This window comes from Pleurodeles waltl, chromosome 9 (genome assembly GCF_031143425.1).
Source record: "Pleurodeles waltl isolate 20211129_DDA chromosome 9, aPleWal1.hap1.20221129, whole genome shotgun sequence".
NCBI lineage: Eukaryota > Metazoa > Chordata > Amphibia > Caudata > Salamandridae > Pleurodeles > Pleurodeles waltl.
The window spans coordinates 242,729,072-242,749,875 of NC_090448.1; the positions used below are offsets into that span (position 1 = coordinate 242,729,072).

General features: G+C 41.5%; 1 protein-coding gene across 2 annotated transcripts in view; it reads right to left on the minus strand.

Moving 5' to 3' along the window:
* TSEN2 (tRNA splicing endonuclease subunit 2) overlaps positions 1–20,804 on the minus strand; it is a 113,214-nt gene that overhangs the window by 69,800 nt on the left and 22,610 nt on the right. For both annotated transcript variants that reach the window (XM_069206650.1, XM_069206651.1), the window contains exons 3-4: positions 11,774–11,810; positions 7,205–7,748 (exon numbers count right to left, since the gene is read on the minus strand). In XM_069206650.1, coding sequence (XP_069062751.1) covers positions 7,205–7,748; positions 11,774–11,810 — 581 coding nt within the window. The remainder of the gene's footprint in view (positions 1–7,204; positions 7,749–11,773; positions 11,811–20,804) is intronic.

Here is a 20,804-nt window from a genome sequence, read left to right on the forward strand (position 1 = left end):
AGAAAATAGTTTTTTTATGCTGACCTACCCGTAAGGGGAGCAGAAATCTCTAGACATCAGGGACTATTGTTACACACAATTAGTATGTATGGGGATCAGCCCCTTGGGCAAGGGTCTGCTCTTTGGGGGCAATGTATTTAGGACGTTTCTGCCCCCTTTTGGGACAGATCAGCATCTTTACTTTAGGGCCATCTGCCCGCAACAGGGGCAGAAACCACTTGGCACCAGGGATTATGTATTCTAAGTTTCTTTTTTTGGTTGGGAGGGCGGCCCCTAGGTCAAGGATCACTTCCTTTTGGAGGGCATTCATTTTGGATGTTTCTGCCCCCCTTGGGGGCAGATCGGTCTCTTTATGTAAAGCTCATCTGCCCCCAAGGGGGGCAGAAACCACAAGGCACCAGGGATTATTGCTGTAAGTTTATTTTTTGTTTTGGGGGATGGCCCCTTGATTAAGGGTTAGTTCCCTTTGGGGATCATTCATTTTCGCCGTGTCTGCCCACTTTGGGGCAGATCGGGCTCCTTATGTTAGACCCATCTTCTCCCAAGGAGGGCAGAAACCACTAAGAACCAGGGATGATTTGCGGCATGTATAGTTTTTGTTTGGTGAGCAGCCCCTTGAGCAACAGCCACTCCCCTTTGGGGGTCATTAATTGTGGACGTTTTTTTATGCTCATCTGCCCCCAAGGGTTGCAGAAAACCACTAGACACCAGGAATAGTTTCTGAAATATTTGGTGGCGGGTGTTTGTAGAGTGGCGCATTATTTGCATTTGTGATCATAATGTTTTATTTCTCCATTTTGTTCTAGTCCAAAGCTTTTGATTCCTTTACTGGGACTCCTACTTGTGGATTTGGCAGTGACAGACCTGCAGTTTGCATAGTTGCATATGTTTGGTAAGAAATCCTTTTTGGTACCATTTACTCCAAATGAGTATTGTTGCCATGCATTAATTAGTTTTTTGTAAAAGGGTATAGTAATAGCAGCATATTTACCTTAGGTTTTATTGTGTGTGAATTTCTACTTAGATTTGTGCACAATGAGAATTGAGTTATCTTATGTGTAATTTTATTTTGATTTTCCTTTTCAGTGGGATTTCATTGGTGCTTGCTGTGTCTGTGCAGAGTAGGTGCTGGTGAGTCTAGCTGACTCAGGCAAGTGAGTGGTATCTTTTTTGAGTACATAGGTCTTTGTGATAAAGTCACACTTTATTACTTCTTTTACACAGTGTTGTTTGTTGATGTATTTGTCAAGTTACTTGTATTAAGTAAGGATTATGTCTAGCTGCAGGATGACCGCTCAGATTGTTGGTATACATTTTGAATCTTCCTCTGACAATGATTATGAGACTGACTTTGAATCCACGCAGAGGAGGAATTGCAAGATTCTGGCAGTGAATTTTCTGTCGAAGAGGAATTATCTTATGATGAAGCCACTCTCAGTGCGGATGAAGTGTTTGTTTTAGAGGAGGACACTGATGTGCCAATCCTGCAGTCTGGGGCTGAAAGTCTTCCTATAGGAAGATATGAACTCTGGGTTGTCCCAAACACGGTGTAGCCGACTTTGCCTGTCTTTACTGCTTTCCCAGGGGGTAGTGTGAAAATTGAAAAACTTTTTGCCTATACATTTCTTTGAGTTGTTTATGAACGATATATTTTTGGGTGAGATTACTGAGCAGACTAATTTGTATGCTGAACAGTATTTGAGGGACTACAGACCCAGCTCTAGAGCTACCCAGTGGACTCACACAAATCTGAAAGAGTTGAAGAAGTTCTTGAGTTTAACTATTTTGATGGGATTGATAAGAAAGCCGTCGCTGTATTCATATTGGTCTACCAATCCCTTGATGGCAACTGCCATATTTCCTGCAATCAGGAGTTGAAATAGGTATTTGCTTCTGCTTTGGTTGCTGCATATTGTTGATAATTCTTTAGAATTGCCATGGGATCAGCCCGATTGTGATCGTCTTTTTAAGATTTGGCTTGTCCTTGATCACTTTGTGGATCAGTTTTCAGAGATCTGTGTTCCAGGGAAAGAAATGGCTGTGGACAAGTCTTTGGTCCAGTTCGTGGGCCGTTACTTGGTAGATGACTGTTTAACAAAAGTCACCATTTGTACAAACTGGACACTTTTGCTTGTGGCACAGCCGATCTAACCATAAAGGTAATCCCAAGGAGCTTGTGTGTAAAAAAAAAAAAACTTGAGGGCCCAGTGCATTGCCTTGCGTAATGATGAACTGATAGTTGTAAAATTTGCAGACAGGAGGGAGGTCTACATGCAGACTACCATCCATGATGAAAGTACTTCACCTGTGGCTGTTTGGCGTCAGCTTGAAGTGAGCAAACCTGTGTGCATTTTAGACTACAGTAAGCACATGGGCAAGTAGACAGAGTAGATCAGAGGTTGGAACCTTACATTGCTGTTTGTAAGACGTATTTTTGGGATAAGAAGTTGGCTATCCCTCTCTCCCACTGAGCAACCTTTAATGCTTTTGATGTGTTTATGGATTGTTCTCCAGAGTCAAAGGACTTTTGTTTAGTTTCAGGAATCTGTGATAGGCAGCCTTGTTGTAGTAGAACAGGCAAGTGGTCCTAGAGTTGGAGTGGTGGCGGATGTGGCTAGATTGAAAGATTGCCACTTTCCTGGAAACATTACTCCCACGCCCAAAGTAAACAATCACTTTAGGCGATGTAGAGTCTATATGCGTAGAGGCATGAGGAACGAGAGCCGTACGCACTGCCCTGATTGTCCTTCTAAACTTGGGCTCTGTGTACCCACCTGTTTTCCACAATATCACACGAGCACACATGAGCGTTATATGGTCTGTATTGTTTTATATTTTTTGTTCAGTTCACAGTTGGCATTAGTGTGATGTATTTAGTTAGAGCTGTTGTGTTTATAGTTTTGTATGTACTTACAGTTGGTTTGTGTTTTTTTGTTAAAAAAAATGTGATGGCAGTGTGCATGGACTGGCGCTTGGCTGGTGGTGTGTGTAGATTGGCGCTTGGTAGGCGTTGTGCGATTAGCGACTTGCTTCTGGTCACTACAACACCCTGCCAGCCAAACGCCATTCCACACACTCCGTCAGATGGTGTGATTGCTGTGTCAGGCATGTAGGCGTATGAAAGTGATGGGCCCTTGAATGGCGCGGTCTATGTGGGTATTGTAATGCGCTGGACCTGTGGCTGGCGACGTGAATGGTTTTGTGTGTATCACGTATGAAAGGTGTGTGAATAGACTGTAAATAGGTAGATGCCGTGACGCGGTTTTACGGCTCACAAGCTGTGAGTAATCGATTCAGTTTTTGACCTTTCAATTGTTAACAGTGTATTTCATTTGTTGTGAAATCTATTGTTAATAAAATTTGATGTACTGACCCATCACTCACCCTAGTGCCAAATCCAACCAATATGTGTGTGTACTTGATGAACAGAAAGTTGTGCATTAATAATTGTCTTTTCGGTCTTTCTCTGCCAGGGTGTACATTGTCTCTTGTCATGAAAGCTGTAATGTGCTGGGCCCTTGGCTAGTGGTTTGAATGTTCTAGTGTGAAAGGAGTGTGAATGGCCTGTAATGCCGTTGGTGCCTTTCCTGGCTTTACAGCTCAACAGCGGTGGGTCATTGGTTCCATTTTTTGACCTATCAGTTGTTAACTGAGTATTTCATTTTTGTGCAATCTTTTGTTAATGAGACTTTATACATAGAACCAACATTTACCCTCGTGACAAATCCAACCAGTATGTTGCTGTTAAAGTAATGGTGAGTAGCCACAAGAAGTTTTTATTGCACTTCTCCTCTCAATTGGGAATTCAAGTCACGAAAAAAACCACACTTCGCTACTCGTCTCAGGTGGGCTTCCAAAGATGAAGCATGCCAGCAACTAGGTTGGTGGGTGAGAGGTCTTTTTTACCAAAACCTAAGTGTGGTTTTTTTCACAATTTGAATGTTTGGAACATCACAAAAGTAAGAGACTTGGTAGTGTGCTTGTTTCTTCCTAGGGGAAATCTAACTCTAGATATGTTCGAAAACTAGACACCCAAAGGAATACAGGGTAGTGTGCCTCTCATGGGTCACAACAAGTTTTCTTACCCACAATGCACTGCAAACCTCAAAAGGTGGCATTTCTGTGCCCAATTCTTCCAGAAACAGAAATAAACCAGGAACATCCTACCACCCAGTGTTCCACTTGGTCTCCCGATAAAAAGGCTACCTCACGACATGAAGGGTCCAAAACACAACATAGACGCATCAAAATTATCTATCACAAAACAACCTGTTTTTGCAAGGGGGTGGAGGGAACACCTGTGTTTTTTTGGTCCTGAGCTCGGTGGTCATGTAGGGGAACCTACCAAGATATTTTTGAAAACTAGACACCCAGGGGAGCCTAAGGAGGTGTGGCTTGAGTGGATCCCCCAAACGTTTTGTTACCCATAATTGCATGCAAACCTCAAATTCAGCCTAAAAAAACAACTTTTCTCACATTTCTGTGTGGGATCAGAACGCTGGCACACATTTCCTACCTCCCAACGTTCCGCTCTGTAAGGTATAATTTTTATCAGGAGACCAAGGGGAATGCTGGGTGGTAGGAAATATGTGCTGGCTTGCTAGTCTGCCTGTTCCTGAAAGCTGGGAAGATGGTGGTTTTAGCACTGCAAACCATTCGTTGATGCCATCTGCAGGAAAAACAAAAACAGATGCTTTCTTCTGCACCACTTTTATTTCCCATTTTTCCCAAAAAATCAAATTTTAGCTGTTTTTTTGGCTAATTTTTATGTCCCCAACAGGGGAAATCTACAAACACTGAGTACCTTCAGAATCCCCATGATGTTGGAAAAAAGGATGCAAATTGGCATGGATAGCTTATGTGGAGAAAAGGTTAAAGGGGCCTAGGCGCGGACTACCCTAAATAGTAAAAAAACAAATGGCTTGGCACTTGGTAATGGGTTCACCCTGACAAGACTTCTGATTATTTCTTGAGGTGGGTAGTCACCTGCCCCAGTTACTAATCAACTTTCTCTGCACAAAGTATGCATTTTGCAAAGGTAATATACACAAAAGCCATTTAGATGTCCAATCAGTAATACAAAACAATGACATCCTACCAGCCATGCAGCCAAAGACACTGTTTCTCTAAAGTAAAACAGTGAATCCCAATTCCTATTAAATGGCCAAGGAGAAGAAATCTTAGTATAGAGTAGGTCAAACTCACTGAAATATATTGGGTAGCAAGGCACACTGTTGAAAGCATCCACTTCCGATTAAGGCCAATGAATTTGAGAAAGATCAGAAATCAGTTGTTGTGCTTTTTAGATTTAAAAATGTAGGATGCGATGACACATTAGAAGCTGTACCTCATAGCAGAGGCTACCTTGCTAATCTACTTCCTTCAGCTCTGCCTTAAACTTTCAACAGTCTACATACAAGAACCATATTGTTTCTATTTGGTTACTTTTTCTCTGCTTTGGTTTTATTTTCAGACTTCAACTTCATCGTCCTTAGAAAAGAAGCCCACTGCTGTTTGACACATCGCATAGATTCCTCTATCTCCTTTTCTTTTCCTAATGAACCCCCTTTTCTAACAGCTACCCTATAATAGGTCTTCACAAGTAGTTCCCTCTTCAGTAGTTCCTTATAGGCACTTCCTGTCCTAGCAAAAATACTCCATGAAACAATGAATAGTTATTCCAAAATCTACTTCTGGAGCCCAAGCAAATAGATTACAAAGTGTGTCTAAAACTCACCAACGCAGAAAGACAGGGAGTTTAAGTTTTGATTTTCTATTGCTACATCAGAATCTCTCTCATTCCTGTCTCTAATTACTTGCCACATCTTTCAGCTAGCTCATATTACCATATAGTGAAACTCCATACCAGATAAAACAAGGGAGTAAAGACCAATCAATCAACATCCTTTTCTTTGCTTAGACCCCTGGAGCTGATTGACAAGAGATTGACCTGCTCAGTGCTTAATTTGTATAAAATAAGTGCCAGGGCCCTCATAAGGGTGCATCACCCAGTGCCCCGTCTAAAGCTGCCAGTGACAGAGCCATCATAACTATTAACCATCATACTCCTTCAAGTATGACAAGTCAGACCATTCCAGGCCCTCAAAGATTTAAGAATGGCTTGGACAGCAAGTATTAGCCTTTCTTAATGTAGACTGAATTAATAAACAGCTGTTGTGCTCAACACTAAATTAGACAAACATCGCCACCATGTGGCAGGCTATTATAAGTGCAGTTGTTGGCACCGAAAACCACCAGCTCAAATTAGGCACTGGGCTCCCTGCAGGTCTAGGTGAAAAGCTTCAGTGAAATACACACAAAGCAGAATATTAATTTGCTTTTCCGAGGATCACAAAACAATTAATCTGCACTTGCTTATTTAGCAAGAGGTTTTTGTTTTGGTGCCACGGTAAGCATAAATACAGATTTGCAGTAACCTGCAAAAAATATTTGTTCTGCCTACTCAATAAGCAAGAAACTACATACATACAGGGAAAGAGATACAACGTTTTTGATTTACACTAGTATATTATGCAATACTTAATGCAAACTTACACATGAACCTATTTTATTACTCTGTGAGTATCCACATCATTTATAAAATATGCATACAGTGCAATGTGCAAAGCAATGTCCACTGCCTTAGTGCCTTTGGTTTGTGTACAGTATGCAATAAGGCAGTATATTAGTTCAAGATTTTTTTTTTTTTTTTTATTTGTGCTGAAATATAATTTCACAGGCAGTACCAACTCTACACTTCTCTTTTATAAACTGCAGGATAGTGCATTCTTCCACTATTTATGCATCAATGACTTAGCTGGTGTTAAGTGCCAAGAAACAAACATTTAAATGCCCGACTGTGCTGGTGATCATCTAATTCACATTGCTTTGCCATACGATTACTCAAGACTTGGCCTAGCCAGTATGTAACGAGTCAATTCAATAGCAGAAAATGTATACACACATTCTTGTTGCTACTGGAACATGTATTGAAAATGGTCACAACATGTGCCTATAATTTGCATGCCACAGGTAATAGCTAGTAAATCCATAGCGATCATGAGCAGACTGGGCCATAACATTGACAAGTTCTTAAAGCGGTTTACTATTTATGGTCTTGTAACTGTCCACAGGTTCAGCACAAGATAGATTTCAGATTAATTATTTCTATGAGAACATGCAGAGTAGCTGTCCTTGAACTCACCTCTTTCTCCTTTTCTTCGCCATCACTGCAAAACAGCATTTCCTCTTCTGGCACTAAAACATATTCATGTTCATGTTCCTGCTGGTTGATTGAACCCGGATGGTCTTGTTTAGGACTCTGACTGATATTACAACCACAATGCAAAATTAAGTCATCATGTCTATGACAATGTATTGTAGCTAATTCTTTGTTGTCTGATGTTTCTACTGTATCACTGCCATACTTGGCTAAGGGGTCATAAGCAGCATCCCCTTCTAAGCAGCCCTTCCTTGCGACTGGGCTCTTGCTCGGACTGTCAGGAGGCAGCGTCTGTGGATCGGCATTATCAAGGGAGGAGATTGCCAAATATTTGACCTCATCCTGAAAATTTGTAAATTCTGAGTCAGACTCAAATTTGCACTTGTCTACTTCAACATCTTCATTGTCGCACTGCGAAGGTAAGTCGAGGGGTTTGGTGAAATCCTCAAGAATGCTGTCGATTGACCATTTACGAAGTCCTTGTTTACGCATTAGGCTTCTAGCCCAGTCAACATGACACTGGTACCTACAGGGGGTTGATAAATATAAAAAAATATAAAGGTTATTTTGAAAGTGACTTACCGGATAAGATCATGTTAAACAATTAAGAGGTCTAAATACTTACTGATAAGTGTTTCATAGTTTTTTTTTGTAATTGACTGGTTTAAAAGTAACTTCTTGAACCAGCTAAAATGCATTTAATAGATCAGGAGATGATTTAACAGCCATGGTTTCCAACAGAAATCCATTGATTGTATTTGCTGGTTTCTGATCACATTATTGTAGTTGTTTCTGGCTTAGCATTTATCAGAATGACTGCAGATAACTGGTTCTGTCCCAGACTTAAACGGCACATTTTGCAATTCACACACATGGAAACTCTATCCTCCAGAATTTTACTTCCAATCCTACTCCTCTATCGGTTTCCATGCAGGACTACCAAGTGCAATGGCTTTCACTGAAACAAGTTATCACACGATCTCCTGCATTACTTCTAAGAAAAACTTTGAAGTTTTCTTCTTTCTCAATCTTCAATCGTGCTTTCCGTGCAAAGGTAAATAAAAGTGTTTTGCAGCACTATGCCCCATCTGTGATTATCCCCATGATTCAGTTTTGATGTCAAACACGTTATCCACACCATATACGTTTAGATTCGTGCTGAATATATGCAAATAGGATTTAATTTACCACTTATGACGGACAGGCCCTTATTCGATATAAACATGACAAAGGGGTGACAGAAGTGAAGTGTTTACATTTAAATTTATTGGAAATAACAGGTCGGCTAAGTGGGTTTGACAAAGCTGGGGTTTATGCCAAAATTATCTTAGCTGGCGAGGAACAGCAATGAAAGCATAAAAACGTCTGGATACCAATCACTTACTTTTATCTTGGTTTAAGGAACTTTGTATAGTCTGTTTTGCTACAGCATATAAAACTATATAATGCAGCAAATATAGGAATAAGTAACTAAGATTACAATGCTTTGAACTCACACTCTGAACAATAAAACAGTAAAGTAATTCACTTAACTTGTCATGGGTGAATTGAGCCAGCACAGTTAGCTCAAAGTTGTCATGATGTGGTCCTAAATCAAAATAATGAAAACCAGTATCCTTTCTACACAGCCATTCATCTATTCTACTCAATTTCCATGAGGCCTTTTATATTTGTTTACATCTATCGAGTACTTACCAGCCTACTTACTCCAACTTTACCAAATTAGGTAACTTTAATGGGAAACACTGAATCGATAAACTACATGAGAAATCTGCCTGCATGGTTGGCCTATCTGGAAAGTTACTCTTTTGCTTGTGTCAAACTCAGTTCTGGGGACCAGAGGGCAGAGAGGGCCTAGTGGGCCACCACAGTAGTGGTAGAGGTTGTTGGCCACTCTCATGGGGTCCCATCTGAGTACTGCTGTGCACCATGGTCAAGCAAAATCCTTTTCTGTGGTGGACTTTCATGATAATGAGGGTGTCAAGTCATAAGCTTCTCAAGAATGTAATGTGAAGGGTAAGATCTCAGAACACAGCAGTCAACCAAGATTCACAGTTATGGAATGTCAGGCCCAGTGCTGATCTTTTATGTTAAAAGAAAGCAAAGCATGACTAAATACAACACATTAAATAGAAACACCATACAGGGTTGCTAAGTAAGTTGTTCTAAACTGCATGGCATTACTTTTTCCCCATGGGTGGCATGTCTGTTTTTCATAAAATCTATTTGTGGGCAGGTAAAAACTATATTAACTTGACTGAATATGTAGCATTAACCTCACTTAGTATGAAAGGGAGTGGCACTTTCTGACAGATTTTAATAAAACAGATTCCTTGATAATGTACTTGGTCCTTATTTGGGGGGCATGGTTAAAATAATAAAGACGATTCTTTTGCTGCATATGCTTACTCTGGTATTTGTGATATATATAAAAAAAATAGTTACAGGGACGTTATACTTAGGTTCTGAATGTCTTAGCACAAAACCAGAGAAATTCAGCAGTTGAAGTTACTTCAAGTAACTATAACTCGCACCCTCGCCATGCATAGATTTTTCTTCAATAATTTGACTGGTAATATTTCATTTATATTTTTATTGACGTTATAAAAGCTGTCATGAGTGCTGTAATATCTAGGGGCAAATAGCAGTGCATGGCAAGGGCGCAAGTTATAGTTACTTAAAACAACTCTAACTACACTTGCTGAATTTCTATGGATTTGTGCGATTAAATTCAGAGCCTAACTATAACGTCCCTGTAACCTTTGATTTTTTTAAGTGAAATTCTATGTTCTTTAAAAAAAAATCTATTCCCTGGCTATAACATCCCTGTAACATCTGCTATGCTTTTTTGATGTAAAAGAATTTTAAATACTATACATTAACCCAACCATTGCAGTGCACGGCCGGCTGCAGGGCCTGGCCGCAGCCAACTCCCCCTATAACAATCCAACCCCACACAAGGCCAAAGGGTCTGTCTCTGTGTGTGAGAGTGTGTGCATGAAGGTCTGAGTGGTTCTATGCATGGATGTCGGACGGTCTGAGCGGGTCTGTAAGTGGGTGCCTCAGTGTCTGAGTGAGTCTGTGAGAGGGTGCAAGAGGATCTAATTGGGTGCATGAGTATGAGTGTGTCTGTGAGTGGCTGCGTGACTGAGTGCGTCTGTGAGTGGGGGCTTAAGTGCCTGAGTGGGTCTGAAAAAGGTGTATGATTCGGAGTGTGTCTGTGAGTGGGTGCATGAGTGTCTATGAGTGAATGATTTAGTATAGGAATGTGTCTGATTTTTCTTTTCACTTTCATTTCGCTATTTGCCAATTCATTGTGATGTTACATGGGTTGGCCACGCTGAATGTTGAGACTTATTCGTAAGTATCTTGCATCGTGAAAAAAATCATTTAAAGGTCATCATTTTACACTTAAAGACCTCTGTATCACACCCCTAGGGTCAGAGAACCTCCATCCTGACCCCTTTTACAAATTTTGTATTTTATTTTTCACCCCCATGGACTGTGTCCCGTGACCTAAAATGGTGGCTGAAAATTTCTGGTCAGGTTGCAGTCAGCCTGTCATAGCATTCCTAGTGGTGCGCACATTGATGAATATGCAGCGAAAACGTCACGACGGATCCACTGCCCTAGATATAAAAATGTATTTCCCCTTTAACATCTTAAAGATTACTGAATGGGTTTACACCAAATAACAAAAAGCACAATGTGTGGAACAAAAGCTAGCTTTCTGCTAAATTTGGTGTAATTCCGTCCAGCGGTTTGGGCTGTAGTCGTGTTCGAAACTCTTATAGGAATTAACATGGAAAATGCATTTTTTTGACCCCCGCCCCCACCCTTTTTCTCAGCCCCGCTTGATGGTTCACCTCAAAACTTTCCATGTCCAACAGGAATCATCTGCACACTTGTTTTGGGAAATTCCATGAAGAGCCGTCAAACTGCACCCAAAGATACAGGCAATTCAAAAAACGATTTTCCTAAGTGCCCATCTCGACTGGTTGAGGTTCTAGTCCACACCACGAGTTTACACCAGTGGTGTGAGGAGAGCCCCTGTGATGAAGCATGTCAGTCTAGGGTGGGTGAGTGTTTCTGTCCTTACCAAGAAAATTTGTTCGACTCAGTGGCTGAGTAAGTAGAGAGGTTCCTGCGGCACAACTGGCCATAGGAACGGATAGACCACAAGCATTTATTTGACTGTTATAAGATAAGAATAATTGCTCATTTGGTCTTTATATCGCCTCTGACCGTTTCAGTGTTTCGTAATTTAATCCATCAACATCACTTTTTTTGGTTACACATGATTTCTACCTCTTTCTGAATTAAGTTCTCCTGGTGCAGTTTAGGAACCAGCAGTTTCCATCTTTCAGTGAATTAATATTTCCAACATTCTTGTTTCTTCGGACATATTTCAACATCACAAACAACTTTTTGGGATTAGTCAAAAAGCTAGGTACAGTAGTTAGACACAGGAGAGGTTCAATGTCCACGCAGTGAAGAGGATACTGAAACCTCTATAATAAAAGAGGCAGGCACAGAGACAGGTACACTTACTTTGCTGATGATATCACAGGAAACTTGGATCTGGAACCTATAATAAAAATGAACAGGGCATGACTTTGCAAAACTTTTGGATACAAACAAGAAATTAGCTTCCATGCAACTACATGTTGAAATGAAATATTGCAACACACAGCTCTAACAATACTTTTGTGTCACCGCTATATGTGAACTCTAACTTCTTAATTCTCTCAAACTTTGGTTTTAAGCAAATATTTGCTATGTTATTAGCATATATAACACCTTCAAGTGGCCACAGTGTTCCTCTTATCCTGTATATGGTTCCAATGCTTCACAGATTAATAGTGGGAAGAGAAGTGAGTAATAGAGTATTCATGTACAAGTTTTATATTAATCAAATATTGTACCTTAATCTGCTCCACTCTAAAGCATTCTTTCAGAGTGCCAGTAGAGTAGATCATAGTGCGATGTGTTCAGCTATCATGACAAACACTGTACAATTCCCGAAGAGGTAGTTAAGAGACACACAGAGAAGGGACCTCTAAAACCATACATACATAATATTGGGAGTGACAGGAAGAGCTCAAAGGCCTTCTAGGGGGCGGTGGCGTTTAAGAGGGAACATATGTGTGCTGGTGACAGGTGGCCAAAGCAGAAGCTGTAGCAAAAATTAGATACAGTTTGACAAGATTACAGCGTGCACTGGTTGCAGGCGGCAAGAATAAATGACCCGCAGGGTCCACATAGTATACAGAGTGGCAAGTCCATTGCATGTACTGTATACAGACACCCATTATAAACCGACGGAAGAGACAGCTCACAGATCGTCTAAAAGGTACTCACCCAGGAGTAACTGACAGCTATTCTCTTTATGCATTAAATATAGGTCATCTTCATGCCGATCTAGAATTAGTTCAGAAGTGATGACAATCAGCTGGGTATGGCACAGGGGCTATCATGGAAGTCCTGTTTTAGATCAATCTTGGCACTGGGGACGGGATCCACGGTCACTTGCTGTCATCCTGCATCCTGGCTTCATAGACTGGGGATCATAATTACCAGCAACGCCAGGTATGCGATTCCCCAGAGTCATTCGGCAGAGGCATCCTCTATATGGCGACATGGCAGCCTAGCCTCTAAAGCTAGAACTATGGGCAGCATGGCGTGCGCAAACCACCACTTTTCTTTTTTTTTACTCTGAAGGAGCCAGGGCCAGATTGCAGGCATGTATTTGCTGACCAGGACCATCTCTGGGGTGTGCAGGTCCTGTATTGGATTGGGGCCACCAGCTTGGCTGAGAACTACAGCCGATGTCAAAGCTGTGCTCCATGGCAGTCCTTGCTGAACTTGCTGCCTGCCAAAGGTGTGGTCTGGAAGGGAGAGGTTCTGCCTTAGTTGCGGTCAATATTTACATCACTCTTTTGTGGACCTGCATAGGGACTCAATGAAAACCTAGCCTCCCCCCTACTTTCACATTACCTTCATCGCCATATCAAGGCAAGTGCGGCATTAAAGGACAAAAGGAGGTACATCGTAATAGAAGAGGCCACAGATGATCTTCTTAAAAAAAAAAAACAGATGCTTTTGGAGGAGCTCAATAGATTAAGTTCACAATATTACGAAGAATACATTGCTCTGATAAAGCTGAGGAGGCTAAATCTAGGAAACCTCACTCCATAAACCCACCCTCCAATATGTTAATGTTAATAGATTTATAAAGCACGTGAATTGGCGATAGTGTCCTTTATGGTACAAAAACAATACAGAGTCCTAGTTCGTAAAGATACAGGAACCATAAGAGAGGAGCAAAAGAGACTTATACAGAGGAGGAGAAGAGGCATATTTTTAATTGTTTTCTAGAAGTGAGGAGATTAGGCTGAGCTTTAAGATGATTAGGCAGTGTGTTCCACCATTTGGAGGTAGAGTGAGAGAAACTCCTTCCTCCCAAGGGTGTTTTGTTGACTCTGGGAACGATCACTTATCTGGAAGTGCTAGATCTCATGGTACGATTAGGAGAATACCAAATAAAAATCTCTCGGAGGAAAACGGGGCCTATCTGATGGAAGGACTTGTGGGCTCAGCAAAGGGCCTTAAACTTAATTTGGCCCCAATGGGAAGCCAGTGCAGCTACCTAATGGCTTGTGAAACTGAACAGAATATTAGGAGGTATAGTAGTACACGAGCTGCGGAATTTTGAAGAGTTTGAAGTTCATTCAGAATGCAGTTCTGAGAGCCAACATATAGGGCATTACAGTAGTCCAGTTTAGATATCACTTTGGCTATGATGACGGTTTTCCTAAAATCAATCGGGAAGAAAGGGAGGATTTTCTTTAGTATCGTCAGGGTAAGTAAACAAGAGGAGGTTACATAGTTAATTTGTTCCCTAAACGTTAGTTTGGAATCGAACATGAACTGCAGGTTCCTTGCTTTCTGAACTGGCGATGGTAGGTGCCAGAGATCAGCCAGCCACCAGAAGTATTCCAGTAGGAGGAATTATTGCCAAATATCAGCACCTCAATGTTTTCAGAGTTTAATTTTTGCTAGTTCCCTTGCATTCAACTAGCTATGCTGCTCACGGCGAAGTTAAATTGTTTGCCCACTTTTTCTGGTTCAGGAGACAAATACCATTATTTAGGTGTCGTCAACATATGAAAAGACTGGGAACCCATGTACCTGAGTCAGTTGAATCAGGGGAGTAATATATGCATTAAATAGGGTTGGGCTTAATGAAGATCCCTGCATGGAAGAGATGGGGGCTGAAATGAAATCCTCCAGGGCTACCACTTGTTCTCTGTTGCCCCAAGTTTTTTTTAGGGCTGTATCTTTCATCATAATCCTCTCAGGTCAGTCGACCAAGAAACAACAGTCAACCGTATCAAATGCAGCTGACTGATCCAGAAGAATCAGCACTGATCTGCCTCCTTGATCTACAATGGCTCTGATTTCTTCAGTGGCTGCCACCAGGGCAGATTCGGTACAGTGGTTGGGTCTAAACCTATACTATGCCGGTTCAAGAAGATTTCAAGGAAGGATATGATCTCCAGGTTCATGGCCTTCTCAGGGAATTTGGCCAAAAGAGGAAGGTGGGACTTTGGCCTATACATTTTAAGTTCAATTAGGTTCAGGGTGGGCTTCTTTAGGAGAGGCAGAATAGATGTCTTTTTCCATGCATCTGGACAACAACCCAAGTCTAGAATGTTGTTTAACAGCAGGGTGATCTGGGCTGAGACAGTTTTTGACACACGATGAAGCACCTGAGGAGGAGATGGATCTGAGGGAGCGCCTGATTTTGTAGTTTCTATTAGGCTAGCAACTTTTTCTTCAGTTAGTCGAGTGAAGCTAGACAAGAAGAGAGTCCTTTGGCAAATCTGCCATGGATACCTGGGCCATTTCTTTCGTTAGTGGTGGAGTTAGGTAATCGGGTATTATCTTGAAATCCAAGAATAGATTACAGTATTTATCTCAGTGAAAATAATGTCAGCTATTTTATCACAGAGATGCTGGTCCGGGGTGACTTCACTGCATAGAAAAGTTCCTTAGTGGAGTTGCCTGCTGACATAATTTTATCAGTGAAAATTTAGTCTTAGCTGCATGTATTTGCACTTTGTACTCTTATCATAGTTTTGTATTTTGTTTTCTCCTCTGGGCTGTAATTCAGTCTCCAGAGTTGTTCTTGGCATCTGCATTTTCTTCTAAGGTCTCGAAGCTCTTGGGAATACCATGGTGCGGAGGATGAGGACATATGATTTGGCCTAACTTTCAGGGGAGCTAGCTGGAAGATCGCAGCACCAACTCATTTATTTTTAATTAGTTGCTGCTTGCTCGACATCCTCATTCAGTAAGGGTTGTGTGTCATATAACATTTTTTTTCAAGTTTAGAATGGTCTATGTTTTACCAAAAGCGGTATTTTAATGCTGCAGGGGCATTAGGGGATGTGGGCCTCAGAACGGGGCTGTTCAGTTTGAATGCAATGGGCGAGTGATCGGTCGAGGCCAAGGGCGTTATTTTACCAACCATTAAGTCAGGATTGTTAGTAAAAATGATCCCATGCATGTGGCAGGCTTAATGTGTTGGGAATTTTATCTTCTGTATGAGATCTAAATTCTGGAGGTTATCTATTACGTATTCCGTGTCTTTATCCTCCAAGCGTTCCAGATGAAAATTAAAATCGCCCAGAATTGTAAAGTTGGGGTATTCAATACAGGATTCCACAAAACTTAGGAGTGGCTGAATAAAATTCTCCCTAGGGCCTGGGGGGGGGGGGGTGGTACATCAATAGGCCATTAAACATGCAGGTGTTACGGATTTTTTAATTGAACACAAGGACTTCTCAGTTAAGATGTGATATGGATTTATAGGTAGCCTTAATGTGGTTACGGTAAATGATTGTGATTTTGCCCCCTCCCTTATGTTGTCTGTCCACCCTAATTAAATCATAGTGTATCATATCATTGCGCGTAGACTCCCAAGGTGATAGAGAAAATACTCAAAAGGACATTAACCAGGAGTTTGCCACGTATTATGGGAAATTATTTGCCTCAGACGGAAACATGGATCACAGCATGCATGAACACTACATACGATCCACTGACCTACCCAGCTAAGTATAAATCATTGTACTGACTTAGGTACCCGACCTTCTTTAGCTGAAACTAAGCCAGCAATAGACCAATTGACCACCGGGAAGATACCAGGTAGTGATGGGTTGCCTTTAACATTCTATAGAGATTACCAATCTGTAATATCAGAAAAGCTGCATACAATGTTTTTGCTGCTCATGAAAAAGGCACACTTCCCCCTACCACTAAAAAAAAGTTATTATCCCAATGGAATTAAAATCAGTAAGTATTAGGATTTTACTACTGATCATCTAAATTGCATCTACTGATTTATCTATATTAAACCTAGACAATAAAAGACTAGGTAAGATGCTATACAATAGACTACATGTAGTAGTCGTACAACATATGTATGTGGATGAACAAGGTTTTGTACTAAAATGGAATACAGCAACAAACCTGAACAAATTATTCCTTGTTACGGGTATTAGGTACCACAAAATAGACCTAATGAAGTTGTGATATCCATAGATGTGAAAAAGGTGTTGATTGGAAGTACGTACTCTTGGTTTTGAAGAAAATTAAATTTGGAGAAGTGATTGATCCCTTCATGGGGCAAATGCATCTATTATAGTCCCAAATCGTGCGTTAAAACTAGTAGAATGATATCCGATCAGAAAGAAAATCGACCAGGGCTCCCTCCCACCCCACTGCTGTAATTGCTGCCAATAAAACCTTTCACAAGCCACATGGGACAAACTGGCTGAGTGATGCAAGACCATACTTATAGTGGCTTAAAATATGTAGACGATGTTTTGCTGTACCTCTGGGATTTTTGAACAGGCCTTAAAATAGCCTTGCAAACACTACAATAAATTTGGTAGGGTTGGTTTCACGGCTAAAATTTAAATTACTTTATTGTGGGGATGAGTGAGTGAAATGGTTGTCAACATTTATAGGAGTCAACCTGATATAATCTCAGGCAACTTAGACAGAGCTTTGGTAGTTGCCACAGCACCCATTAGTTAAAAAAAAAAAAAAAAAAAAAAAAAAAAAAAGTAATTGCCTGCTTCCCCCTTGGCTAGGTTTGCTACAGTCAAAACTATCATTTTACTTGTCTGCTATAGGATTGTTCTACTATTCCCGTTGTAGTAACAAGCTGTTTCTTCAGAGATCTTAACAGTACTAAGAGATCTGATTTGGGGAAACAGCAGTCACAGAATAGCCCTACTGACACAATAGCTCACTACAGATGAAAGAGGCTTTATTGTTTCCAATTTTGAGATACATTATACTTCCGCACAGCTGCAAAGGGTTGTCCTGTGGCTAATATTAACTCAAACACCTAAATCATAGTGTTAAACGCTCACATCCAAGGGGACAACTATAACTGAACTCTTTTTTTAAGGGTGGTGGCTCACTGATGAAAAGCTTTGGTGGTATAAGCAAGACGTTGGCATAAATTCAATCAATAAAATCAAGTGACAAGTTGTATACACCTAGGAACTACCATTGCGGCTCCATGCACTTTCCACTGAATTAAAGAAATGAACAACTTGATCTTATGGAACACTGCTTTTCTCATACATATAGGCTAGGAAAGTACTGCCAACAGGCTAGCGGTACTTTCCTCCATATTATGATATTACCACACCGACCACCACGGCGGTAACTACTGCCTGGCTGGAGACTTCACTCTCCAGCCCGGCGGCCGTTATTTGCCCGCCTGTGGGATTATGACCCCACCTACCGCCATGGTTTTCATGGCATACTTACTTGTAGTCAGGGGGTCCTCCAGCAGGAGACGGGACGGGGCGCTGCTGCCAGCAGCAGCGTCTGCCAGCAGAACACCTCCAGGCTGTATTATTTGTCATAATACGGCTGGTGGTGGTCTACTGGCGTAGCACTGCTGCTGGCAGCAGCGCCACCTTACTGCCACCGCCGGTATGGCCACAGCCGGATTTCCAACATCCCTCTGGCAGACATCTGGCTGTGCTTATAATACGGCGGACGTCTGGTAGCCGCGGCGACAGTCTTTTGGTGGCTGTTGCCACGGCGGTAGGCAGTTTTTACCGCCAATGTCATAATGAGGGCCTATGTCCTTTGCAGAGCTAATTCTTAACACATACAGCTTTGAAAAGAGCAGTCAGATCTCTGTGAGGTCAGTCACATGAGAGAACCTGAAACAGGTCACACCATGCTGATACTTTTGTACTTTTGCCCTGGGGGCGGGAAAGGGGCATTATATGATCTTCAATATCTATAAATTAGTTAGAGGCACAAAAGGTAAGGACCCACGTACGCTACAGGAATGCTCATTTGAATTTTTTCAGCAACCTACACCATACTTACCTTACTCCATCAAAATTACACAGAATATTATCTACTGTTTCTGATGTATGCCTTAGATGCTCTAATCTTGAAGCAATATTTTTGCATATCGTATGGTCATACCTAATCGGTGGAACTTTCTGGGGTAAAATAAATTATTTGATTTCATTCTGGACTGGTAAACAGTGCTTACTGGCGTCCAAGATTTGTCTTCTCAGACTTCTAAGTAGACTCAAAGCAGACAAGATGAGATGTAGATACATTGTTTTAGCCCTCCTGACAGCAAAATGAGCTATTGCAATCTTCTGGAAGTCACTGCATGTCCTGGAGATGACCAACTGGAAGTTTGAGCTCTACAAATGGTCACAAGCAAAGACTCTGTAACTTGGCTCTTGGGATACTGCAGAAAGAAGCCAGCTAAGTTAACTGAACAAAACTCAATTCTGCTCAAAATCAATCCAAAAATCACATGATAAGCCACTGCACTATGTGCCCATTATTAATATTATCACACTTGTCTATGACATTTTGATGTTACTTAAAATATCTATTTGCCTATGCTGAAAATATGACCTGTGTTATGATCTGACAGACACTTTTCTAATTTTAGCTCAAGTATGATGACATACTGAAGTGTAAGGCTCGCACACCGGTTATTGTTTTCTCTCAATTACTGTTAAATGGATTATGCTGAACCATAACACTCCTTTTGAACACCTCCTGCCTTCTACTCCTAATGACATCTTGTTGGAACTGGTACTTTTTAAGTTAAAGCTAACTGTAAAAAAATGGGTTATTGGTTGAGAGGGTGTAAACCCTACTCAAGTAACAGCCATAATCCATGTTAGGGTGAAACACAAAAGTCAATAAGTTAACCTGTGCTTAACCCTATGGTAGCTTGGCACAAAAGCAATCAGCCTTAGCTTAGAGGCACAGTGTAAAGAATTTATACAGCAATAAAGTCAACAAAACACATAAACGTTCAACACGAAGACAAATGGAGAAAACTCAAATAAGTAAAATGACACTAAAACTAACAAAATCTAAACGGTAGAACCAGAGTTATCGATTTGTAACGTTTTTAGTGAAAAATAGCAAAGTCAAAAGTTATAGCCTGCCAGTCTCGGCTTACCTTCAGACTCAGAAGAAATTTTGAAAATACATTTCTGAGAAGGTAAAGTGCCAGGAGCAAGGCAGTCAGCGGTGTCTGGAGAGCAGGCGGCATAGCAGGAAGCTGATGGGTGAAGTGTGCGGTGAAGATTTCTACATTTGGATTTTGGCACTTTCTTGCAAGTCGAAAGTCTCCAGTGGGACAAAGCTGCAGGCTGTAGCCAAAAACGTCTCCACAAGGCTGGATACCCCTTCCAAGAGGAGCCACTGAACAGAATTTGCTGCTGCAGAGAAAAATGTGTTGGGAGCTACTGCGAAGTCAGACCGACTGGCGATTCACCTTGGGCAAATCGGCAAGCAGGTAAATCCTGATCTCTTGTTGCTTCTCAGGCCACTTTTTGGTGAAAACGTTTCCAAGCCCCAAGTTTTAGATTTTAGCTGGAGAAGCATCTTTAACACCACTTCCAGGGGTCCAGAACTGGTTGGGCACCACATGGGGAGTCACTGCTCTCTCTCGAGGAAGAGGCATGGTGCAGGTTCAAGGTCTTCAGAGCTTGTGATATCCCTGTAGCTCACAAAGGTAGCCAGCCAACTAGCCCTTGGAGTCACTCTGGTACATTACAGCAAGGCAATCTTCAAGCAGCAGGGCAGTCCTCTGGTAGCAGCATGGTAGTCCTCCAAAGTACGAAGTAGGCCTAAAGCAGCAGGGCATTCTTCCAAAGTAAAAGGCAGTCCTTCTGGGGATCCTCTGCAGGTCCATGAGTAATAATGAAGAGTGGCTCAGGAGGTCCAATATTTATACCTGGTGCCTACCTTTGAAGTGATTGAAATTCCAAGACTACCCACACATCTGGTTCTGAAAATGTCCTTCCTTCCCCTGCCCAGGCTGCACCTGGTCTAGGGTGACAAAAGGCTGGTATGAATATCTTATGTAAACTTAGGGCAGCCCTTTAAAACGTAAGTGGAGAATGGACCAACTCCGCCCCACCAATACTTGCAGAGTGGCCCATCCTGCCAACAGCTAGTTCACCTTTGTTTCACTGTCTGGGAGGAATACACAAAG